The sequence below is a fragment of the Schistocerca piceifrons genome, chromosome X, assembly GCF_021461385.2.
Source record: "Schistocerca piceifrons isolate TAMUIC-IGC-003096 chromosome X, iqSchPice1.1, whole genome shotgun sequence".
NCBI lineage: Eukaryota > Metazoa > Arthropoda > Insecta > Orthoptera > Acrididae > Schistocerca > Schistocerca piceifrons.
The window spans coordinates 523,471,388-523,492,072 of record NC_060149.1 but is presented as its reverse complement, the minus strand read 5'-3'; the positions used below and the strand labels follow the sequence as shown (position 1 = coordinate 523,492,072).

The following is a 20,685-nucleotide window of genomic DNA, read 5'->3' as shown; positions in this document are numbered from 1 at the left end:
TAATTGTGTTGGTAGGCTAGAGAATTTGAAAAGCAAAAAAGGAAATTTTGTGTGATATATAATGGGAATTAGTGAAGTGAGGTGCAGAATGAGTAGGACGTCTGATCAGGAGAGTAGATAGCTATCAACATCAAATGAAATAGAGGTAATCCATGAATAGGTCTAATAATAAACAAGAAAATATGAATGTAGGTAAACTACTATGAACAGAACAGCGAACAGATTATCATCACAAATACTGAAAAAAAGGCACAACCTACTACATTATTACAAGTATAAAGTATACATGCCTACTAGCTCCTTAGATAAGGGAGATATTGAAAAAATGTGCAGTGAGATAAAAGAAATTATTCACTACATTAAAAATCGAGCGAGGTGGCACAGTGATTAGCACACTGGACTCGCATTCAGGGGACAGCGGTTCAATCCTGCATCCGGCCACCCTGATTTAGGTTTTCTGTGGTTTTCCTAAAATTGCTCCAGGCAAATGCCAGGATGGTTCCTTTGAAAGGACGCAGCCGACTTCCTTCCCCATCCTTCCCCAATCCGATGAGACCGACGACCTTGCTGTTTGGTCTCTTCCACCAAATCAACCCAACCCTACCCAACTCACTACATTAAAAGAGATGGAGATTTAATTATGATGGGGAACTGAATATCAATTGAAGAAAAAGAAAGGTAAGAAAAAATAGTGGAACATGCACTGAGGTAAGAAATGAGCTACCTGGAAGAATTTCACACAGAGCACAATTTAATCATTGCAAACACATGGTTCAAGACTCATGAAAGAGGGCTGTGTGTGTGGAAGGTAAATGGAGACAAGGAATAGTTTAAGATAGATTATGTAATGGTAAAAGAGAGATTTATAAACCAGTTCTAAACTGGAAAACATTTACAAGAGTAGATGGTGACACTGACAATAGTTTAGTAATTATGAAATGCAGATTTCCATACAGATTATGTGTTCTGAACAATACTGCAATATTTTTCTCACTGTAATGGCCTTGTTAAATACTATTATTGCTGCCTTAGGATGTTGCTCTTGGGCGACTATCTGCACAGTTGTTGGCATACTGGTAATCTTTCGTGCCTGAGTAAATGGTTCTTGGAGTCACATACATCTAACTTCAACTCTTCTGCCACTTTTCTAGCCTCATGTAATGTGCTGGTACTTCTCATGGCATTAAGCTGTCCTGTTTTCCTCTATTTGTGGAAAATGGGTACATATTAGACAGTCTGGCCAGTCCCATCTGTAATCCCGTGCTATACTACCATGCATCAACACAAAGTGCTTGTGCAATGTGTCTCAGGAAAATAATTCATTTTATCTGGCAAAAACTTGTTTCAGTGCATTCTCCAGTTTTCCACTTCTGTTGGCAGATTGTCCACTTTGAGGTTTATTATATCTATGAAAACAGGTAGAGAAAAAATAATATACTTTGCTTTTGAGTACATATTCCTTACCAGATGTCTTAATGCTGTAATAAGGGTCATCGGCTCTTACAGCATAGTGAGTTGCTTCACATTCTCTCTACTTTCATAAATCTGCCACCAATTTGTTCAGATCTGTGTTCTGCCTCCTTCTCTGTAGTATATGTGTGTTTCCTGTACAAACTGACTCATACTGTTTTTGTTGGAGATTCAAGTCCTGCATTGACAAATCATCTTTTACCCTTGTAAGCAGTGTAGTATCCTCCTCAGGTTGTGTGCTCTCACATTCCACATACAGCTGCCCAGTTTATGTCACCAAATCCTGCTCACCTGTATCATGTGTCACTCATACTTCTGCATGTAATCTTGTCTCTCTATTATACTAAATAGTTCTGAAATTTTACCAAAAACAACTTTTCCTGCTTTTTCATAGGTGCATAAAACTCTACTTTAGTCTGTGTAACATGCTCTTTTCTGTGGTACTTACTGCTAACTTTTTGCCTGAAATTCCTTGCCCTTTCAGCACCCCTCCTCCTCCTCTTCCTCCTGCTCCTCAATGGTGATTTGTATTTTATTATTATTACTACTACTGTTATTAAATGTACAGCACATAATAGTGTCATTATAATCCTCATTACTTTCTAGTGTTATGAGACACTTACCTATAATCTGTTTGTAAAATCTGCCTTGTTAGAAGAGTTTGATATGTGTAACATTCATTTCAGTTCTTTGAGCACATTTTACGCCTTAATTTGCATGTCGCACACACTCTGCTGCTTGTCTGCTTTTATTGTTGTCATTTGGAATGCACCCTTCCCCACAGTGTCTGCAAATTACTTATTGTTTATATTTTGCCAGGTCATCAAGGCCTTTGCATTCCACACACTGCCTCATTACTTGTTAGTCTTTCACTAAAACTGAATGAAATCTGAGATATACTTTAAATTATTTTCGACACTTTCTTCTTCAGTTCGTCTCCAAGGTTCTGCATGTATGAAGGTTGGAACTTTAATAGTGGCAACTATTTATTTACAGCTCGTACAAAATAGATACGTGTTTCAAAGTTTTACTGACCTTCAAATTAGTCACCAGCATTGTGTATAACCAGTTGCCACTGATGTGGAAGTCATAGGATACTCTTAGCAGTGCCAATTGTGTTGACAGTTCAAGCGGCGTGGTCTATTGTCCGACAAATTTGTAGCAATTCTTAAGCAAATGCTGTGAAGTGTTTCCTTCAGTTTAGAAATTGAGTTGAACTCATGAGGGCTTAAGTCAGTGGAGTGCAGTAGGTGGTATAGCACTTAGCAGCCCTATCAGTCAAACAAATCAGTAACAGCTTGCACTGTATGTGCTTGAGCATTGTCCTGAAAAATGATGGTCAGGTCCAGCAGAAAGTGTCATCACTTCTTTCTCTATGCTGTTCATTTTTGGAACACAACTTACAACCAACTTAGAGACAATTGAATTACTGGGACCACAATTAATGCTGACAGGTACTGTGAGACTCTGAAAAAACTCAAACAGGCAATTCAGAACCGGTGAAGAGGAATGCTGAGCAAGGGCGTGCACATTCTGCATGACAATTCTCACCCACACATCACTCAGCAAACCATTGTTCTCCTGCAACAGTTTCAGTGGAACATAATCACCCACCCACCCTATAGTCCTGACTTGGTGCCCAGTGACTATCACCTGTTCCCTAGGTTAAAAGAACATTTGGCCGGAAAGCGATTCAGCTTCAATGATGAGGTGAAAGAAGAGGTTCATAACTTTCTGAACAGCATGGCGGCGAGCTGGTATGACATGGGCATACAAAAACTGCCACAGCATCTACAACAATGCATCGACAGAAATGATGATTATGCTGAAAAATAGCTAAATGTTCAAGCTGTAAACTGATATAAACCATTGTAGAAATAAACATGTGTATGTACTTATAAAAAAATAGGAGACCTTACTTTTGGTATTACCCTCGTAATACATTGGATTACTTGACAGGGCAACAAAACTGGCCACATGTTGTGGCGCAGTGACAGTAGTGGAAAATCGGCACAAGATACTGAGAGTTCTGGTCAAAAGAAATCAATACCAAGGCACAAATATCAAATAACCAGCAATTTTAATCACACGATAGTGAATAGGCATGTTATTTCCTTAACCTGATTGTCTGACATAAAAATGCAATTTGTTTTGTATCACCTCCCCAAATTGTTCCTCAGTGTAACATTGGCCCCACCCTCTTCAACAACCTCGTACATCACAGCTATGTCCAAATAACTTTTTGAGGAATGGGGATATGTTAATTGTGTTCCTGTCACACATGATGCATAACATGGTACCCAAAAATGTGAACCCTTTCCTATTAAGGTTCTGCGAGTGTTTTGCATATGCATCTAGCAGTGTAATGTAATCTTCATGTGATGCCCCTTACAAACATTAACTTCTGTTACATCAAATCTTTTTCCTGCTGCATAGTTGTTAATGACCTTTGCTTCTTTAATAACCATTAACTTAAAGTTATCATTGTAAATCCAGTTGTAAATCCAATTGTAAGTCCAGAGACAGAGATTCATACACCTCACTAAAGTAACTGCTATGACATGCATCTATTATCAATCACTTTAAGGCTGAAGGCAAACTGATTTTTGTGATTAATTTTAGGGACACTGTTGTGTCACAGTTCAAATACTATTGTACCGTAACATTAATGGAAAATGCAGCTAAGTGATGCTAGTAATTTTAATGTTTGGTATAAATTATTGTGCAATATAAACAATATTTATCTCAGCCATCAAAACTTCATCTGCAAATATGACTTTGTATATTGTTGAATGACACATTTGGAAAACCCTTGTCTTAGGCAGGTAAGTTTCCCATTCAATGAGTCACTTTATTTCTTCAAATCTCAAACTTTCTAAAATAATCTTCAGTTTATTTTTGTGATTTTTTCCCCTAGTTATGGAATGAGTGACAGTGCTGGATGACAGTCAGACCCTACTGTCCCAAAACAGCTCTAGAACTGTTTCATATGTTGCTGAAAGAATGTATGAAAATATCCGCAAATTTGCACTAATGGAAAGTCTATTTAGGGCAGGCATGTAGCATTTTGGTTCAGTTAACAGTCCAGATAATTACTACCATACAGGTTCCCAGTCATTAACTGCAGTAAAATATATCTCCCTACTTTAATGACAGCATAAATTTTGGATGTATCTATCTCCTATTTTGAGCTCTATAGCCTAGTGATGAACCATGCCACCTCAGAAGCTACTTGTTTGTCATTTTGTTCAGTAAATAAGTTAGTAGATAAAGTTCATTGTTAATCCTTTCTCACATATGTGTGAGTAGATGTTAGTAATCCTGCCATGATGAATACTAATTTTACGACAGTGCACAGTATTGTGCTCCATAGTATTCATGATCTCTCTTTTGTTTCAGCGATAGGTTACAACTGTGTAGTCACAGTCACAACAAGGATGGTGAATTCAGTAAGTACCAGTAGTTATATATTAAATTTCCATATTCATTCATTAATAAAACTATTTAAGAAATTCTAGAGTACAAAGGCTAGAAAACAGACCAGTATGCGAAAGTGAAGTTAAATTATAATGTGACTGGATGATAATAGGGCATACGAGGACTGACCCTGTATTATTCAGTATTTTTAAAAGAAAAGACCAATAACTTTCTTACTGACTGTTGTCTGCAACTTCCCTCACATTATGTTTTGCTGATTCTTAATTGTAACAGGGTATCCGCCCCCCCCCAGCACGGACATGTGTAAGGGGGTGTTAACAGAGAGAACACTCTTTGTATAAAGCTTGACCGTGTTATCTAAAATGAAAACACATTTATTTTCTTTGTGACTATTAAAGTTCTACAACTTTAAGTGAAAAAGGTTGCTTTGAAAGGATAACAGTTCACACCATGTACTTCATTTATGTTCATATTAGCAGTTGAATGTTGTTGTTGTGGTCTTCAGTCCTGAGACTGGTTTGATGCAGCTCTCCATGCTACTCTATCCTGTGCAAGCTTTTTCATCTCCCAATACCTACTGCAACCTACATCCTTCTGAATCTGCTTAGTGTATTCATCTCTTGGTCTCCCCCTACGATTTTTACCCTCCACGCTGCCCTCCAATACTAAATTGGTGATCCCTTGATGCCTCAGAACATGTCCTACCAACCGATCCCTTCTTCTGGTCAAGTTGTGCCACAAACTTCTCTTCTCCCCAATCCTATTCAATACTTCCTCATTAGTTATGTGATCTACCCATCTAATCTTCAGCATTCTTCTGTAGCACCACATTTCGAAAGCTTCTATTCTCTTCTTGTCCAAACTATTTATCGTCCATGTTTCACTTCCATACATGGCTACACTCCATACAAATACTTTCAGAAATGACTTCCTGACACTTAAATCAATACTGGATGTTAACAAATTTCTCTTCTTCAGAAACGCTTTCCTTGCCATTGCCAGCCTACATTTTATATCCTCTCTACTTCGACCATCATCAGTTATTTTGCTCCCCAAATAGCAAAACTCCTTTACTACTTTAAGTGCCTCATTTTCTAATCTAATTCCCTCAGCATCACCCGACTTAATTAGACTACATTCCATTATCCTTGTTTTGCTTTTGTTGATGTTCATCTTATATCCTCCTTTCAAGACACTGTCCATTCCATTCAACTGCTCTTCCAAGTCCTTTGCTGTCTCTGACATAATTACAATGTCATCGGCGAACCTCAAAGTTTTTATTTCTTCTCCATGAATTTTAATACCTACTCCGAATTTTTCTTTTGTTTCCTTTACTGCTTGCTCAATATACAGATTGAACAACATCGGGGAGAGGCTACAACCCTGTCTTACTCCCTTCCCAACCACTGCTTCCCTTTCATGTCCCTCGACTCTTATAACTGCCATCTGGTTTCTGTACAAATTGTAAATAGCTTTTCGCTCCCTGTATTTTACCCCTGCCACCTTTAGAATTTGAAAGAGAGTATTCCAGTCAACATTGTCAAAAGCTTTCTCTAAGTCTACAAATGCTAGAAACGTAGGTTTGCCTTTCCTTAATCTTTCTTCTAAGATAAGTCGTAAGGTCAGTATTGCCTCACGTGTTCCAGTGTTTCTACGGAATCCAAACTGATCTTCCCCGAGGTTGGCTTCTACTAGTTTTTCCATTCGTCTGTAAAGAATTAGTGTTAGTATTTTGCAGCTGTGACTTATTAAGCTGATAGTTCGGTAATTTTCACATCTGTCAACACCTGCTTTCTTTGGGATTGGAATTATTATATTCTTCTTGAAGTCTGAGGGTATTTCGCCTGTTTCATACATCTTGCTCACCAGATGGTAGAGTTTTGTCAGGACTGGCTCTCCCACGGCCGTCAGTAGTTCCAATGGAATATTGTCTACTCCGGGGGCCTTGTTTCGACTCAGGTCTTTCAGTGCTCTGTCAAACTCTTCACGCAGTATCATATCTCCCATTTCATCTTCATCTACATCCTCTTCCATTTCCATAATATTGTCCTCAAGTACATCGCCCTTGTATAGACCCTCTATATACTCCTTCCACCTTTCTGCTTTCCCTTCTTTGCTTAGAACTGGGTTTCCATCTGAGCTCTTGATATTCATACAAGTCGTTCTCTTACCTCCAAAGGTCTCTTTAATTTTCCTGTAGGCGGTATCTATCTTACCCCTAGTGAGATAGGCCTCTACATCCTTACATTTGTTCTCTAGCCATCCCTGCTTAGCCATTTTGCACTTCCTGTCGATCTCATTTTTGAGACGTTTGTATTCCTTTTTGCCTGTTTCACTTACTGCATTTTTATATTTTCTCCTTTCATCAATTAAATTCAATATTTCTTCTGTTACCCAAGGATTTCTACTAGCCCTCGTCTTTTTACCTACTTGATCCTCTGCTGCCTTCACTACTTCATCCCTCAAAGCTACCCATTCTTCTTCTACTGTATTTATTTCCCCCATTCCTGTCAATTGCTCCCTTATGCTCTCCCTGAATCTCTGTACAACCACTGGTTCTTTTAGTTTATCCAGGTCCCATCTCCTTAAATTCCCACCTTTTTGCAGTTTCTTCAGTTTTAATCTACAGGTCATAACCAATAGATTGTGGTCAGAGTCCACATCTGCCCCTGGAAATGTCTTACAATTTAAAACCTGGTTCCTAAATCTCTGTCTTACCATTATATAATCTATCTGATACCTTTTAGTATCTCCAGGGTTCTTCCATGTATACAACCTTCTTTCATGATTCTTAAACCAAGTGTTAGTTATGATTATGTTGTGCTCTGTGCAAAATTCGACCAGGCGGCTTCCTCTTTCATTTCTGTCCCCCAATCCATATTCACCTACTATGTTTCCTTCTCTCCCTTTTCCTACACTCGAATTCCAGTCACCCATGACTATTAAATTTTCGTCTCCCTTCACAATCTGAATAATTTCTTTTATTTCATCATACATTTCTTCAATTTCTTCGTCATCTGCAGAGCTAGTTGGCATATAAACTTGTACTACTGTAGTAGGCGTGGGCTTCGTATCTATCTTGGCCACAATAATGCGTTCACTATGCTGTTTGTAGTAGCTTACCCGCATTCCTATTTTCCTATTCATTATTAAACCTACTCCTGCATTACCCCTATTTGATTTTGTGTTTATAACCCTGTAGTCTCCTGACCAGAAGTCTTGTTCCTCCTGCCACCGAACTTCACTAATTCCCACTATATCTAACTTCAACCTATCCATTTCCCTTTTTAAATTTTCTAACCTACCTACCCGATTAAGGGATCTGACATTCCACGCTCCGATCCGTAGAACGCCAGTTTTCTTTCTCCTGATAACGACATCCTCTTGAGTAGTCCCCGCCCGGAGATCCGAATGGGGGACTATTTTACCTCCGGAATATTTTACCCAAGAGGACGCCATCATCATGTAATCATACAGTAAAGCTGCATGCCCTCGGGAAAAATTATGGCTGTAGTTTCCCCTTGCTTTCAGCCGTTCGCAGTACCAGCACAGCAAGGCCGTTTTGGTTATTGTTACAAGGCCAGATCAGTCAATCATCCAGACTGTTGCCCTTGCAACTACTGAAAAGGCTGCTGCCCCTCTTCAGGAACCACACGTTTGTCTGGCCTCTCAACAGATACCCCTCCGTTGTGGTTGCACCTACGGTACGGCTATCTGTATCGCTGAGGCACGCAAGCCTCCCCACCAACGGCAAGGTCCATGGTTCATGGGGGGGTAGCAGTTGAAATTAGTCCCATTTTCACATGGAAAATTTAACTATCATGCTATAACTGTTCACATTATCCTTAATAATTGTTCAAATGGTATTGCCTGCCAACAAACAAATGCCACTGAATAAGAATTTGATTTCATATGTCATTATGCTCACCCTCCATGAATAAATTGATTAATCACTCACTGTTATCCTACCATGTCACAGAAAACTTCCAAACTCTTATTTAATCAACCTCAGTAAACTGTTCATATTTTTGGTGCAATTGGACTGCAACAACCATTCCACACAAAATCTTGACTATGACTGTAGTACATATAGTGCTGGGCCCCTGCGTACTTGGCTACCGTGTTTCTTGGATATACTTTGTGGACCAGGCACAGCCCCTACATCACCCCAAAGCAGCTGTTTATCAAAACATTGCTGCATTGATTGCTGCCAAGTCTCATGTGCCTGCGACAGTGCCCAGAGGTGCAGACTGTAATGCTACAGGGTGTGCATATCGCGGTAAACAGCACTCTAGTCGCAGGGGCATACTCATGTGCCTATGTTCTTCTGCACAAGTACCAACATTGCTACTAAGCCCCTTGTTGGCCAGTTTCCAAACGGATCACCAGCCATGCGGTGAGACTGCGCTACGGACCCCGACACCACCGACATTGCCACCTCGTGCCATCACTGGGCTCCCAGGCACTGCTGTTTGACCACTGATCCAAAAGACTCTGCTTCCATTGCTCATTGCTTCTGCTGATGATCAGTACTTTATCCTTTTTGACACCAGCTGTGTAATCACCACAGAAGATGATTTCCATTGTATTCTTCAATCATCACAGAAGATCATTTCTGTTGTAGTGTTCAGTCATCACAAAGGGGCATTTTTAGTTCTATTTCATGCGTGGACTTCATTCTCAAACTGTTCTAAATTGAGTTTATGTTCAGTAAACATTGTTACTTCAAGTGCTTCAATCCAGCACTGCCTTAGCCCACTACTCAGCAGGACATTTCAGTGACTGCCCATGCCACACGTAAAGGCACATGATGGTAGTGCTTGGACATTGTTGAATGAAACAACAAGGTAGTGCCTCCTGCTGGCAGTGTTGTGCTCTGCTCCAGATTTACCAGAGAACCAGTGGTGAGCAAGGGGTACAATTGACTAAGTCGTACCACTATTTATAGTAGTACCTCTTACAAATCTTTCACAAAGGTAAACAGTGGAAAAACAATGATCCTGATGAATTCATAATAATGGAAGATTCATATGATCAAATAGTGTTAAAACTTAAACATTCCAACTGAGCTGTGCTGTGGGTCCCATGTAACTTTAACAAACAAAATCCTTGTGCTGTGTAAGCATCATAAATTCCCTGTTTCGTCTGTCTCTACAACCTCTCAAGGACACAGGGCAGGTATAGGTTCTGTGATCTGTATGCACCCCTGTAATTCGGTGCCTATAAAACTGCTCAGATCACAACAGCAGAGACCTACCAAATCACAATGAAAAGGAAAGAAATACAGAAGGATTTGTATAGTGTTGTCAGCTGAGAGAGCCAGAGGGGTAAGTTCAGCTGCCTAATTGCAAAGGTTTTCTTCCTTCATGCACATTGGCACCTTTCCTTTGCAAAGTATCTGCTGATTATCATTAGACTGACAATGTTCCGAGTGCTGCAGTACAGGCTGTATACATTGCAGGACAGTGAAACAATGTAAGCATGTTCATTAATCAGTGCATTTATGAAGTATGCTGAAGTAAACAATAGTTTCACTTTCTGCCACCAGGTGAAAAAGATGGTGCTGCAAGTAGTCCGTGTGTGGTGTGGGTGCAGGAAAAGGGCAGGAATGATCAAACACATGATAATGGTGGTTCAGGCACATTTATTAGGATATGGTCCCAAGTTACAGCATGTGTTCAATATGACCTCCTGACTCAGCAACGTGTTGCATCCATAAAATGCCATGGTTGACAGTTGCTCGCAACGTACCTGATGTAATCAGAGTGATATTTCATCATATGCTATCCTTCAGATCAGGAAGAGTCCAGATACATCCCTGAGAGACATTATCTTGCAGATATCCCCACAACCAGAAGTCACACAGATTTTGATCAGGGGTTCTGGAAAGCCACAGATCGTGAAACTGCCTAGAGATGACACGGTCATCATCAAAGGTTTCTCAAAGCAAATCTTTCACTGGTAAGTGACATGTGGTGTTGGCCCTTTGTGTATGAAAATAGTGGTGTGGACACAGTTGCATTCTCTTAAAGCTGGAATCACGTATTGCACAGGGAGGTCCTCATAATGTGCAGATGTCACTGTATACCTAAAAGGCCTGCAAGGTGTCATCCCATTGAAGAAAAACAGATTGAGAATGAAGGAGCTTCTGAAACCCCAAGACAAAGTCACATAAGTTGAGTGCAGTGGATTTCCTGCACAACATGTGGTAGAGTAGAGCCCCACATGTGACAGTCTTGTGCATTCATGGCACTGTGCAGAGTAAAATGTGCCTTGTCCATCCAAAGAACATTCCTCTGCCACAGGTCATCCATATCCATGCGTACCAAAAAATGAAGTGCAAAGTCACAGCATTGTAGACCATATTGGGGCTTCTTTTGTTGCATATTCAGAGTCTTGTAGGGATACCTGTGTAGAATGCACCACAAAATCTTTTGAACTGGCTCCAAAATTTGAGGCTTGTGCTGCACATTCAGCTACAGCTACAACAACTAAGTACTACAGCAACTACTGTAACTAAGAACTGCCATGGGAATGGGCCACCTCTCTCTCTCCATGCTGTACCACCTAATTTGCCTGTTTCTTCAGATTTATTGATCATATGCTTTAGTCCATTTAATGACATAGGGCTCTTCACAGTTGTTTCTGTAGGCAGTATTCCTGTACTGTAGTGCTGCTATTGTTACCGTTGTGATACAACTACTCTGCCAGCAATGCATGGTGTTTCTTCTCAATATTCATTACTTTTCATACAGGAAACTTCAACCTTCTTAACCCTTTACACCAACAGTCACTTCACAAAAGAAATTAACACATGATGCCAGGCTACAGAAGCATGCTGATGTCAAAACAGGAAACATTTCACGTTCTGACTGCTTATGGCACCATATTTTCACCTGGTGGCAGAAAATGGAACTCTTATTTTTTTGGCATACTACACAAATGCACCGATTAGTGAACATGCCTATAATGTCTCAGCTTCCTGTGGTGTATACACCTGCTCTGCAGCAGTCAGAACGCCATCAGTGTAATTATAACCATCCCATATGAGAGTGTGCACTACCTGGTCAAAAGGATCCAGACGCCCATATGTAATGCAGAATTGTCCACTAGGTATCATGAGAGGCAGACATACCAGTTTCAAAGGAGGTGGAGACTGTTGTGTTGTCAGTAAAGAAGCAGTAACAGCAGAATGAGTCACTCAGGAAAGCTCAGTGACTTGAAATGTGACTATAATCTGATTAAAATCACATGATAATTGATGTCTGTCAATTGCCACAGAAATGTTGCCACATCCACTGCCAGCTATCACTTGATTAGAGGTAACACACAAATTTGGCTGGTCACTTCACAAATACTGCTAAGTGTAATGCAGAGCAGTGTTGGAAGTAGCTGCCACAAGGTGTGACAGAAACGGGAGATGCTCTGTCAACAGCTTATTTTAAGTAACCAATGAGTGAACTGCAGAAGACAGCACATTTTATAGTCTTGAATTTAAACACATGTCCCAACTTATCCACGACCTCATGATTTGCAATGGATCTGAGAAAATGATTGTCAACAATCAGCAGCAGAACCAAAATTGAAATCACTTAGTTCACAGTGTTTAAGGCTAACCTCTACGAGCAAACTCAGGACAGAAAAATTTCAGTTGCAGTAATAAAAGCACACTGTAATTTCTCACTGACTTAGATTACCTAAAACTACCTTCACACTGTGCTGCACAGGCTGCTGCCTTACCAACCGACAAGTAGTCCTGTTTGGCAATTGGTTGCAGATGATACATAACACAAACAGATTCCAAACAAAAAAAGAATGACAGAAAGAAAAATAGGAGCAAATAAAAGTCAATATGATGATAAAAATGATATAGTAATGTATTAAAAATAAAAGGATTGCATTTAAACCAGTTAACTGAATAAAAATAATAATGAAAGTCTTTTGATTAGATTTATAAAAATAAAAAAATTCAGTGCATTTGACAAGATATGATCCTACGACCGTCCACACAGCAGGTTTATATGCTAACCACTGTGTTACACTTTTACACTGTGGAAGGTTTTGTATGTATGACTCCGGTGCCCCACTCCCAAGGATTAATTGCAGCCTTCAAAAATTCTGCTTCACGCAGTGTTGTGTGAAGCTTATCTAATGTAAGCCAATCTTTATGATTATAATAACTCTATATGTGATGCAAAATTGCATCTTGTGTCGAAGAATCCAGTAATGTTTGGTTAGTGCTGTGTATGAAATGTGTGTACTTTGTTAGCAGCATTGTTTGTTTGTGTGTGTGTGTGTGTGTGTGTGGTTATCATGTGTGATGAAATATGAAATAAAAGGGCCAGACCCAGGATGCAGGATGCAAATCCATCAAGAAAGAAAGCTGGACACAGAGTAGGAAGTGGACTGACTAATTATTTTGGCAGTCTGGCAATATCAAATGGTTTGAGTGTGACAATGAGCACTCCAATTGGAGCCAGCTACAACACTGTCAACTATCAAGTAATTTTAATCAGTCTACAGTCATTGGGTCTCACCTGAGTAACATATCTTTCAATAACATTTTAACCCTTCTAAAGCTGCCCAGTTTGACTGTTGGCAATGTGACTGTATAGTAGAAACACAAAGGAGGAAACATAGCTAAACCAAGATCAGGCAGACTTCATGTACTGATGGACAGGGTGTACCGTGCACTGTGGAGGGTTGTTGTAAAAATTTGCTTGAAATCAGTGGAAGGAATCACTTGCGAGTTCCAGCAGTCCAGCTAGTATTATGTGCTGAGGGAGTTAAAAGAATGGAGTACGTTAGTCGAACAGCTCCTCATAAACTACACATTTCTGTAGTCAGTGCTGAGCTATATTTCAGTTGGTGTAAAGAGTGACACCACTGGACCACTGGAAACAAGTGATTTAGATTGGTGAATCATGCTATAACTTATGGCAATCTCATGGAAAAGTTTGGCTTTGGCAAATGTCTGGAGAATATTATTTGCCATTATGTGTAGTTCTAACGGTGAAGTAAGGAAAATGTGGTGTTATGGTAAAGGAGTGTTTTTCATGGTTAAGGTGTGGTCACCTTATTGCATTTAAGAAAATACTAAATGCATAAGGATATGAGCACATTTTACAGTGTTGTGTACTGCCTACAGCAGAGGAACAGTTCAGAGATGATGACTGGTTTATCAGCCTGACAATGCACACTGTCATAAAGCAGCAGCTGCGAGGCAATGTTTTGTGGACAAAAACGTACCTGCAATTGACTAGCCTGCCCAAGAGTCCCAACCTGAGCCCAGTGGAGCACCTTCAAGATGAGTTAGAATGTGGACTTCACATCAGGCCCCAGCATCCAGCATCACTATCTTCTCTGCTCTGGTTTTGGCGCTTCAGGAAAAGTAGACTGCCATTTCTCCACAGAAATTCAGACACCTCTTTGAAAATGTTGTCCACCTTCATAGTTGAGTTGTTGGTGTTGACGGCTGCCGTTCAGAGGACCCAGGTACAATTCCTGGTGCTGTCAAGGATTTTTCCTTAGTGGAAGGACTGGTATGGAGTGCACTCAGCTTCGTGATGCCAGTTGAGGAGCTACTTGATGATGTGTATGGGTCGTCTGAGTAGAATGACTCGCACATGTCATATTACGTTTAGTTGCTCCGAGGTGGATGGAGGTACTGTGACAGTTCAAACAAATTAGTGACACACACATGTGCACTTTATTGTGCTGCAATACTTATCTAAAGATATACAACAACTCATTGGATGTGCTTGTGGACAGATACAACCAAGCAGTGGCCTGTCAAGGCATGATTTACTGAATACAGTGTCAAGAACATTATGACCATCCCAGGTGCCACACTGTCAGTCACTGTAATAAAAACATGTCCATATGCAAGGGCTATAGGCAACTCCACTTGTAGATTAAGTCTCGCAGACTAATCTCCACTATGACCTGTAGCTGTGAACTGCAACCATGGAACTCCGTACTAGAACCAGTGCCGAGCGTGCCTGTGGCCACTGCTTATCTCAGTGCAGAAGGCCATCTCACTGGCAGTGGCACAGAGGCTACTGTTTGGGCCATGCTTGTGGTTGGTGGTAAACTTTAAAGCGCTGCCCTTGGTGCCAATCAGAAACTGTCTCAGCACACCAGCTCCAGTTGTGTCCAATGTTGGAATGAAAAGTAGCAGCTCCACAGTCTGGAAAGTTGGCAAAAGTCCGGGAGAGTGGTGTGCTGACCACATGCCCGTCCATACCACATCTGAATGATGTCATAAGGCAGAGGATGATACTGTGGCTGGTTGACATCCCTTGGGCCTTCAAGGCCTGGACAAGGAGTGCTGATAGTGTTTCCAGCTGAGTTTAAGCTGTCATAAAGGTAATGGGTGGACACACTCATGTTAATGCTTATTAATTAATAAACAGTTACTTTTGATCAGATCAGTTGATTATAAGTGACTGATTTTGTGTGTGTGTGGGGGGGGGGGGGGGAGAGTTTTTGTACTGCATTTTGTGTTGCTGCTGATATTGATGATGGTGATAATGATATTGATGATGGGAGAGAGAAGGGAGAGGATTAAATGTAATGCCACTGCATTGCACTCAACTTGTCATCACTATCCGACAGACAGATTATAAACAGCAATGTCACACTGTTCACACTCTGGTCAAATACTGATGCTTAAAGTCTCTTCCTCCAACAGGATTCAGACTGGCTATCTTCAAGTTTAATGTTGCACAGCCATGTGCTAGCAGCCTCAGCTGTGGACCCATGCTCAATGGAAGATAATATACATTACAAACAGTTCCAGCAAAGCATTGTAATTTGTAATACTTACTTTAACTGCACCATTGTCAAATTAAGATTTTCAGACTTTTGGATAGTAATATGTAACATTGACTTTAAAATAAGTTTGTGATTTGGAAACACAGTTTCGGGCACAAACTATCACATGTATGTCATATTTCTTCAAAGTTTAAATGGATGAATAAATTATAAGCCCATAATTGCTTTTTAAAAATATATTGCCAAAATGTTTTAGTCGTATTTCATAAACTTATCCAACATTTGTGGTTACTTGAGATGTAGATAACCTCACAAAGTCATGAACTATTTATCTGCAAATCTAAGAAAAAAAAACACACACAGATAGAGAGATAGAGAGGAGAAAGGTGAAATTTGTAAATAATGAAGACCTAGCCACAAAATGGATAATGTTTTCAAAATGTCATGTTCTCCTAGTCAGCATTGGGGATATCAACTTCATTTAGTAGCCTAATTAAGTTATTTCACAAATTAAGCATACTTGATTTTGTACATTACATTAGCCTAAAGATAAACTTGATATAATAAGCAATTATATCTTGGTTTATAAGTGTTATCATTTAACAGAAACTTCGAGGTACAACAGAGGCGCTTCACATCCTCACAAAATCAAACAATGTCCGATTTGAATTTATATTCACAAACCTCATTTTAGGGAATGCTCGACACATTACATCGATTATGGGTGTATTTAAGTGAGTAATAGCTTTCAAGTATTTGTATACTATTTTGTTATGCAGTATATTATTTTCACTGCTTTAACGGTATACTCTGGTTTTGTGTACTTTGGTACCACAAACGTAGCAATGCACAAATAAATTTGATAACAACTCACAGACTGCTTATGGAGAAACCAATTTGCACTTTGCTAAGTTTTTTCTCATTCATAGAAAATAAAATGCAAATACCTCATATTTTAGTGATCTTATGCACTAATGATGTCTGGATGCTGTACATATAGTCAGTACTACTCTTATATCAGATAAATTTATTATGTAATTGAAGAATCTTCACTGATGTTCTGTAATTGATATGATCTGTTTCAACTTTTATCCACTGTCAGGCATTTTTAATGTAATTCCAGGATAACAGGCTAGTAATTATGAAGCACTGTGGCTTCCCATACATACGGCATCCCTTTAAAAATCTGACCAAGGAACCAATAACAGCAAGTGAATCAGGCTTGTGAGATGATGCAGTTACTGGCACATCAGTGTGCAGCCTGCAGCCTTGCTGTAGTGGTAACACCAGTTCCTATCAAGTCACTGAAGTTAAGTGTTGTTGAGCTTGGCTAGTCCTTAGATGGGCGGCTGTACGGGTCTGCCAAGTGCTGCTGGCAACTGAGGTGCACTCAGCCTTGTGAGGCCAATTGAGGAGCTACTTGATTGAGAAGCAGTGGCTTCAATTATGAAAACAGACAACAGTCAGGAGAGCAGTATGCTGACCTCGTGCTTCTCAATATCCACATCCAGTGATGCCTGTTGGCTGAGGATTACACAGCAGTTGGTTGGTACCGCTGAGCCTTCCAAGGCCTGTCCAGATGGAGCTAGAGGAGTTACATTAGTGTGTAGGACCCAGATACATCTAGAACTATTCAGTAACATATTTATAGTTGTGGACAGTCCTGGTGGAATGTAAATAATTTAGGAGTAGAGGTAACCCCCAACCAAATAGTGGAGGCATTGAGTTCTCAAAAGGTACATAAATGAGGCCGAAAACTGTGCTAGCTTTTGGACCAATCTTCTATGAGGTAGAGGACACACACACACACACACACACACACACACACACACACACACACACACACACACACACACACGTGGGCATGCGCCTATGGCACCTAAATACAATACACTGTGCCAAGACTGCAGTTTTGCAACTTGTCTAAGGTGAGGGATTGTGTCAGATGGACTGTTTGAGGGAAAGAAGAATGCAAGGAGTGGGTAGGAGAGACAGGGAATGGTGGCTGACAGTTGGGATGGAGACAGCATCTGCACAATGGTGTTTATGTAGAGTGGATTGTTAAGGGAAACAGAACAGAGGAAGGGGAGACAGCATCGAAGAGGGTGTTGGTGCAGGATGGGTGAAATTAGGGTCCTGGAGCAGGGTGGAGGTGGGTATGGAGGCAGGGGGCTACCATAGGTTGCGGCCACAAGGATTACAGAAATGAAGGATATGTTGCAAGAGCAACTCCCATCTGTGTAGTTCAGAGAAGCTGGTGTTGGCAGAGAGATTCAAATGGCACAGGTTGTGAAGCAGCCACTGAAGTGGAGCATGTTGTGATCAACAGAATGTTCTGACAGTGGGTGGTCAATTCTGCTTGTACCCACATTTGTGCCCATTCATTTGGTTGGATGGCTGTTCAGTGACCATGCCAACATAAAATGCTGTGCAGACTGTGATATAATCAACCTCCCAACAGATGAAGGCTCCACCACTATCATGATGAACTGCTTTTTTACCTAACAAAAGGCATCCACCAACTGTCTTGGCTCCTCCACCTATGAACCCCCCATTCCAGAAGTCCAACATAATCTCCAATCGGCCGGCCAGAGCGGTTAAAGGCGCTACAGTCTGGAACCGCACGACCGCTACGGTCGCAGGTTCGAATCCTGCCTCGGGCATGGATGTGTGTGATGTCCTTAGGTTAGTTAGGTTTAAGTAGTTCTAAGTTCTAGGGGACTTATGACCACAGCAGTTGAGTCCCATAGTGCTCAGAGCCATTTGAACCATTTTTAATCTCCAATCTCTACTTAAATTCTTATGCACAGCCCAGAATCAGTCATCCTGAATCAATCTGCCATCTCACCCCAATGACCTGCTGCATACCCACCTTCTGCATTCTTCCCAAAATCTATAAACCTAACAATCTTGGACACCCCGTTGTAGCTAGTTACTATCTTCTTTTTCTTGGGCCTTTGTCCTGCATTGGTATAGGGTCAGTGTGGTTATTAACAGATTTAGCATGGTTAATTTAAGGGGTAGCCAGTTGCCCTTCCTGTTACCACCCCGCTACCTGCCCCCTGGGATGGAATAGGTGTACCCAAACTGTCTGAGTGTAGTGTTATTCATGTGAAAGTGAGTGAATGTTTTCTAAATGTTTGTAGATCATGCAACTGAGGCAGGACTTGGCTACTAGCCCAGTATTCACATGGTGGGATGTAAGAAACTGCCTAAATACCACATCCAGACTGGCTGGCACACTGACCCTCATCACTAATCTTACAGCAGACTCAATCCAGGGCCGGTGCACCTCCCCATCCTGGAAGCAGCACTTTAACACGCTTGGCCATCCAAGTGGGTCATTGTAGCTGCTTACCATGCTCACAGTGAAACAACCGACAGCCACCCTTCCCCGATCTTCACTCCCACTTTCCACTTCCTTTCTGCTTTTGCTCTCTCCACCTGAGAGAACCCTTCACTTCAGCTGAGCTGCAGAACTGCAGTCCCAGCCCAGTGTATTCAGCTGTCACAGTGTAGCCATATAAGTTTGCATATGTCTGTGTAAGAGAGGGGAGAAGGGGTTGCGGATGTATGTGTACTCTAGCTTGAAAAAATATGTGTCCAAAATCTATCAAATTTTTCAGTTTGTTTATGTTCTTTTGTCTACTTAATGCCCCCATTATTAGGTGTGTTGTTATCTTTACTCTCAAATTATTTGAAAATCACATATTTCTATTACTGGCATCCCTAACAGCAGCTTACATAGTGTTTGGTGGATGGGTAGAGGTCCAAACAGTGAGTCCTGTTCCTAGCTCTGACAAGGGTTTCCACAAATCCAGAGGACTGATGACCTCAGATGTTAAGTCCCATAGTACTCAGAGCCATTTTCCACTAATCCCAAGTGACGAGTTGGAGTGTCGTAGTTAAGTAATGAGTTTGCTTTCTATATATCATCGAAGAAATGGTAATGTCATCCAGACGTTGAAGGAAATTATCGATCATAGGTTCAAAGGGGGCTATCACTGTGCATGTCCATGAACTGGTATAACACAGAGTCATTTCACCACCAACGTCTGCTAATGTGGCAAGGGTTGAGATGTCATACAGGTTAAGGTATTCCCTCACAGTGTTCCCCAAAATGCAGTCAATATCCTGGTGCTTGCATTCATTTTTGTTTACCAGTGCAGTATCATACTCCTAAGATCTTTATATTCATCATGTTTGTTGTTTGGTTGATTTGGGGGAGGAGACCATCAAATGAGGGAAGTGGTGTGTTACGATAGTGAATGATCTGCTAAATAAATGTGATTGGATCTTATTGATATTCGAAACAATTATAAGGTACCCTATGTCAGTTTTAGAGTAATTCTTCTGAGAATGGTGGAGACCTAAACAGTTACCTTTTCAACACCTTTCTGTATTTGCACTAAAACAGTGTCACTGTTGAGCTTAATCGTGAAGTTAGCATTGGACAGCAGCAAGATACAGTCTCTTGTTATAGTCAGAAAAATGTCTTTCTAGCTCCACATTCTAAAAAATGTGATGCTTCCCCGCAGCATTTCTTGTAGTGATTTCTTGTACCTGATTTTGACAATGGTTTTCACAGATTGCAGGTGACCAGTTGCAGTGCTATGTAAATTCTTACATTACTTATATTCACATTTTGGAAGAGCAAGTTTCAAATCTCTGTCTGGCCAATCAGGTTTAGGTTTCCCTCGGCTTCCCTGAATCGACAATTAAGGTGAATGCATATCCATAGTGAAGAAATATTTTGTTCATTTCAAGCAATCAGAGACATCATTGTTTCATGACAATGTGTAGACATCATTTTTGGTGATATTGCTCATTTGCTGATATTGCAGAAATTCCTTCCTGATCCTTACCCTATCCTAACTTGTGATTCTTCTCTAACAATTTAACTGTCTATAGGACATCAAACTCTATCTTCCTTCTTCTAACAATATGTGTTCTGCAGCTGGAAAATCTGTTATAGTTCTTACTTTTCTGTATCATGATTTC

The 20,685-nt window shown here is 40.6% G+C and overlaps 1 protein-coding gene across 3 annotated transcripts in view; it reads left to right on the top strand.

The window, feature by feature from the left end:
* The window catches only part of LOC124721775 (Bardet-Biedl syndrome 5 protein homolog), a 95,180-nt gene that overhangs the window by 28,669 nt on the left and 45,826 nt on the right, over positions 1-20,685 (top strand). For 2 of the 3 annotated variants that reach the window (XM_047246887.1, XM_047246886.1), the window contains exons 3-4: positions 4,870-4,919; positions 16,291-16,418. In XM_047246887.1, the coding sequence (XP_047102843.1) occupies positions 4,870-4,919; positions 16,291-16,418 (178 nt within the window). The remainder of the gene's footprint in view (positions 1-4,869; positions 4,920-16,290; positions 16,419-20,685) is intronic. The other variant, XM_047246888.1, reaches the window with a different exon arrangement.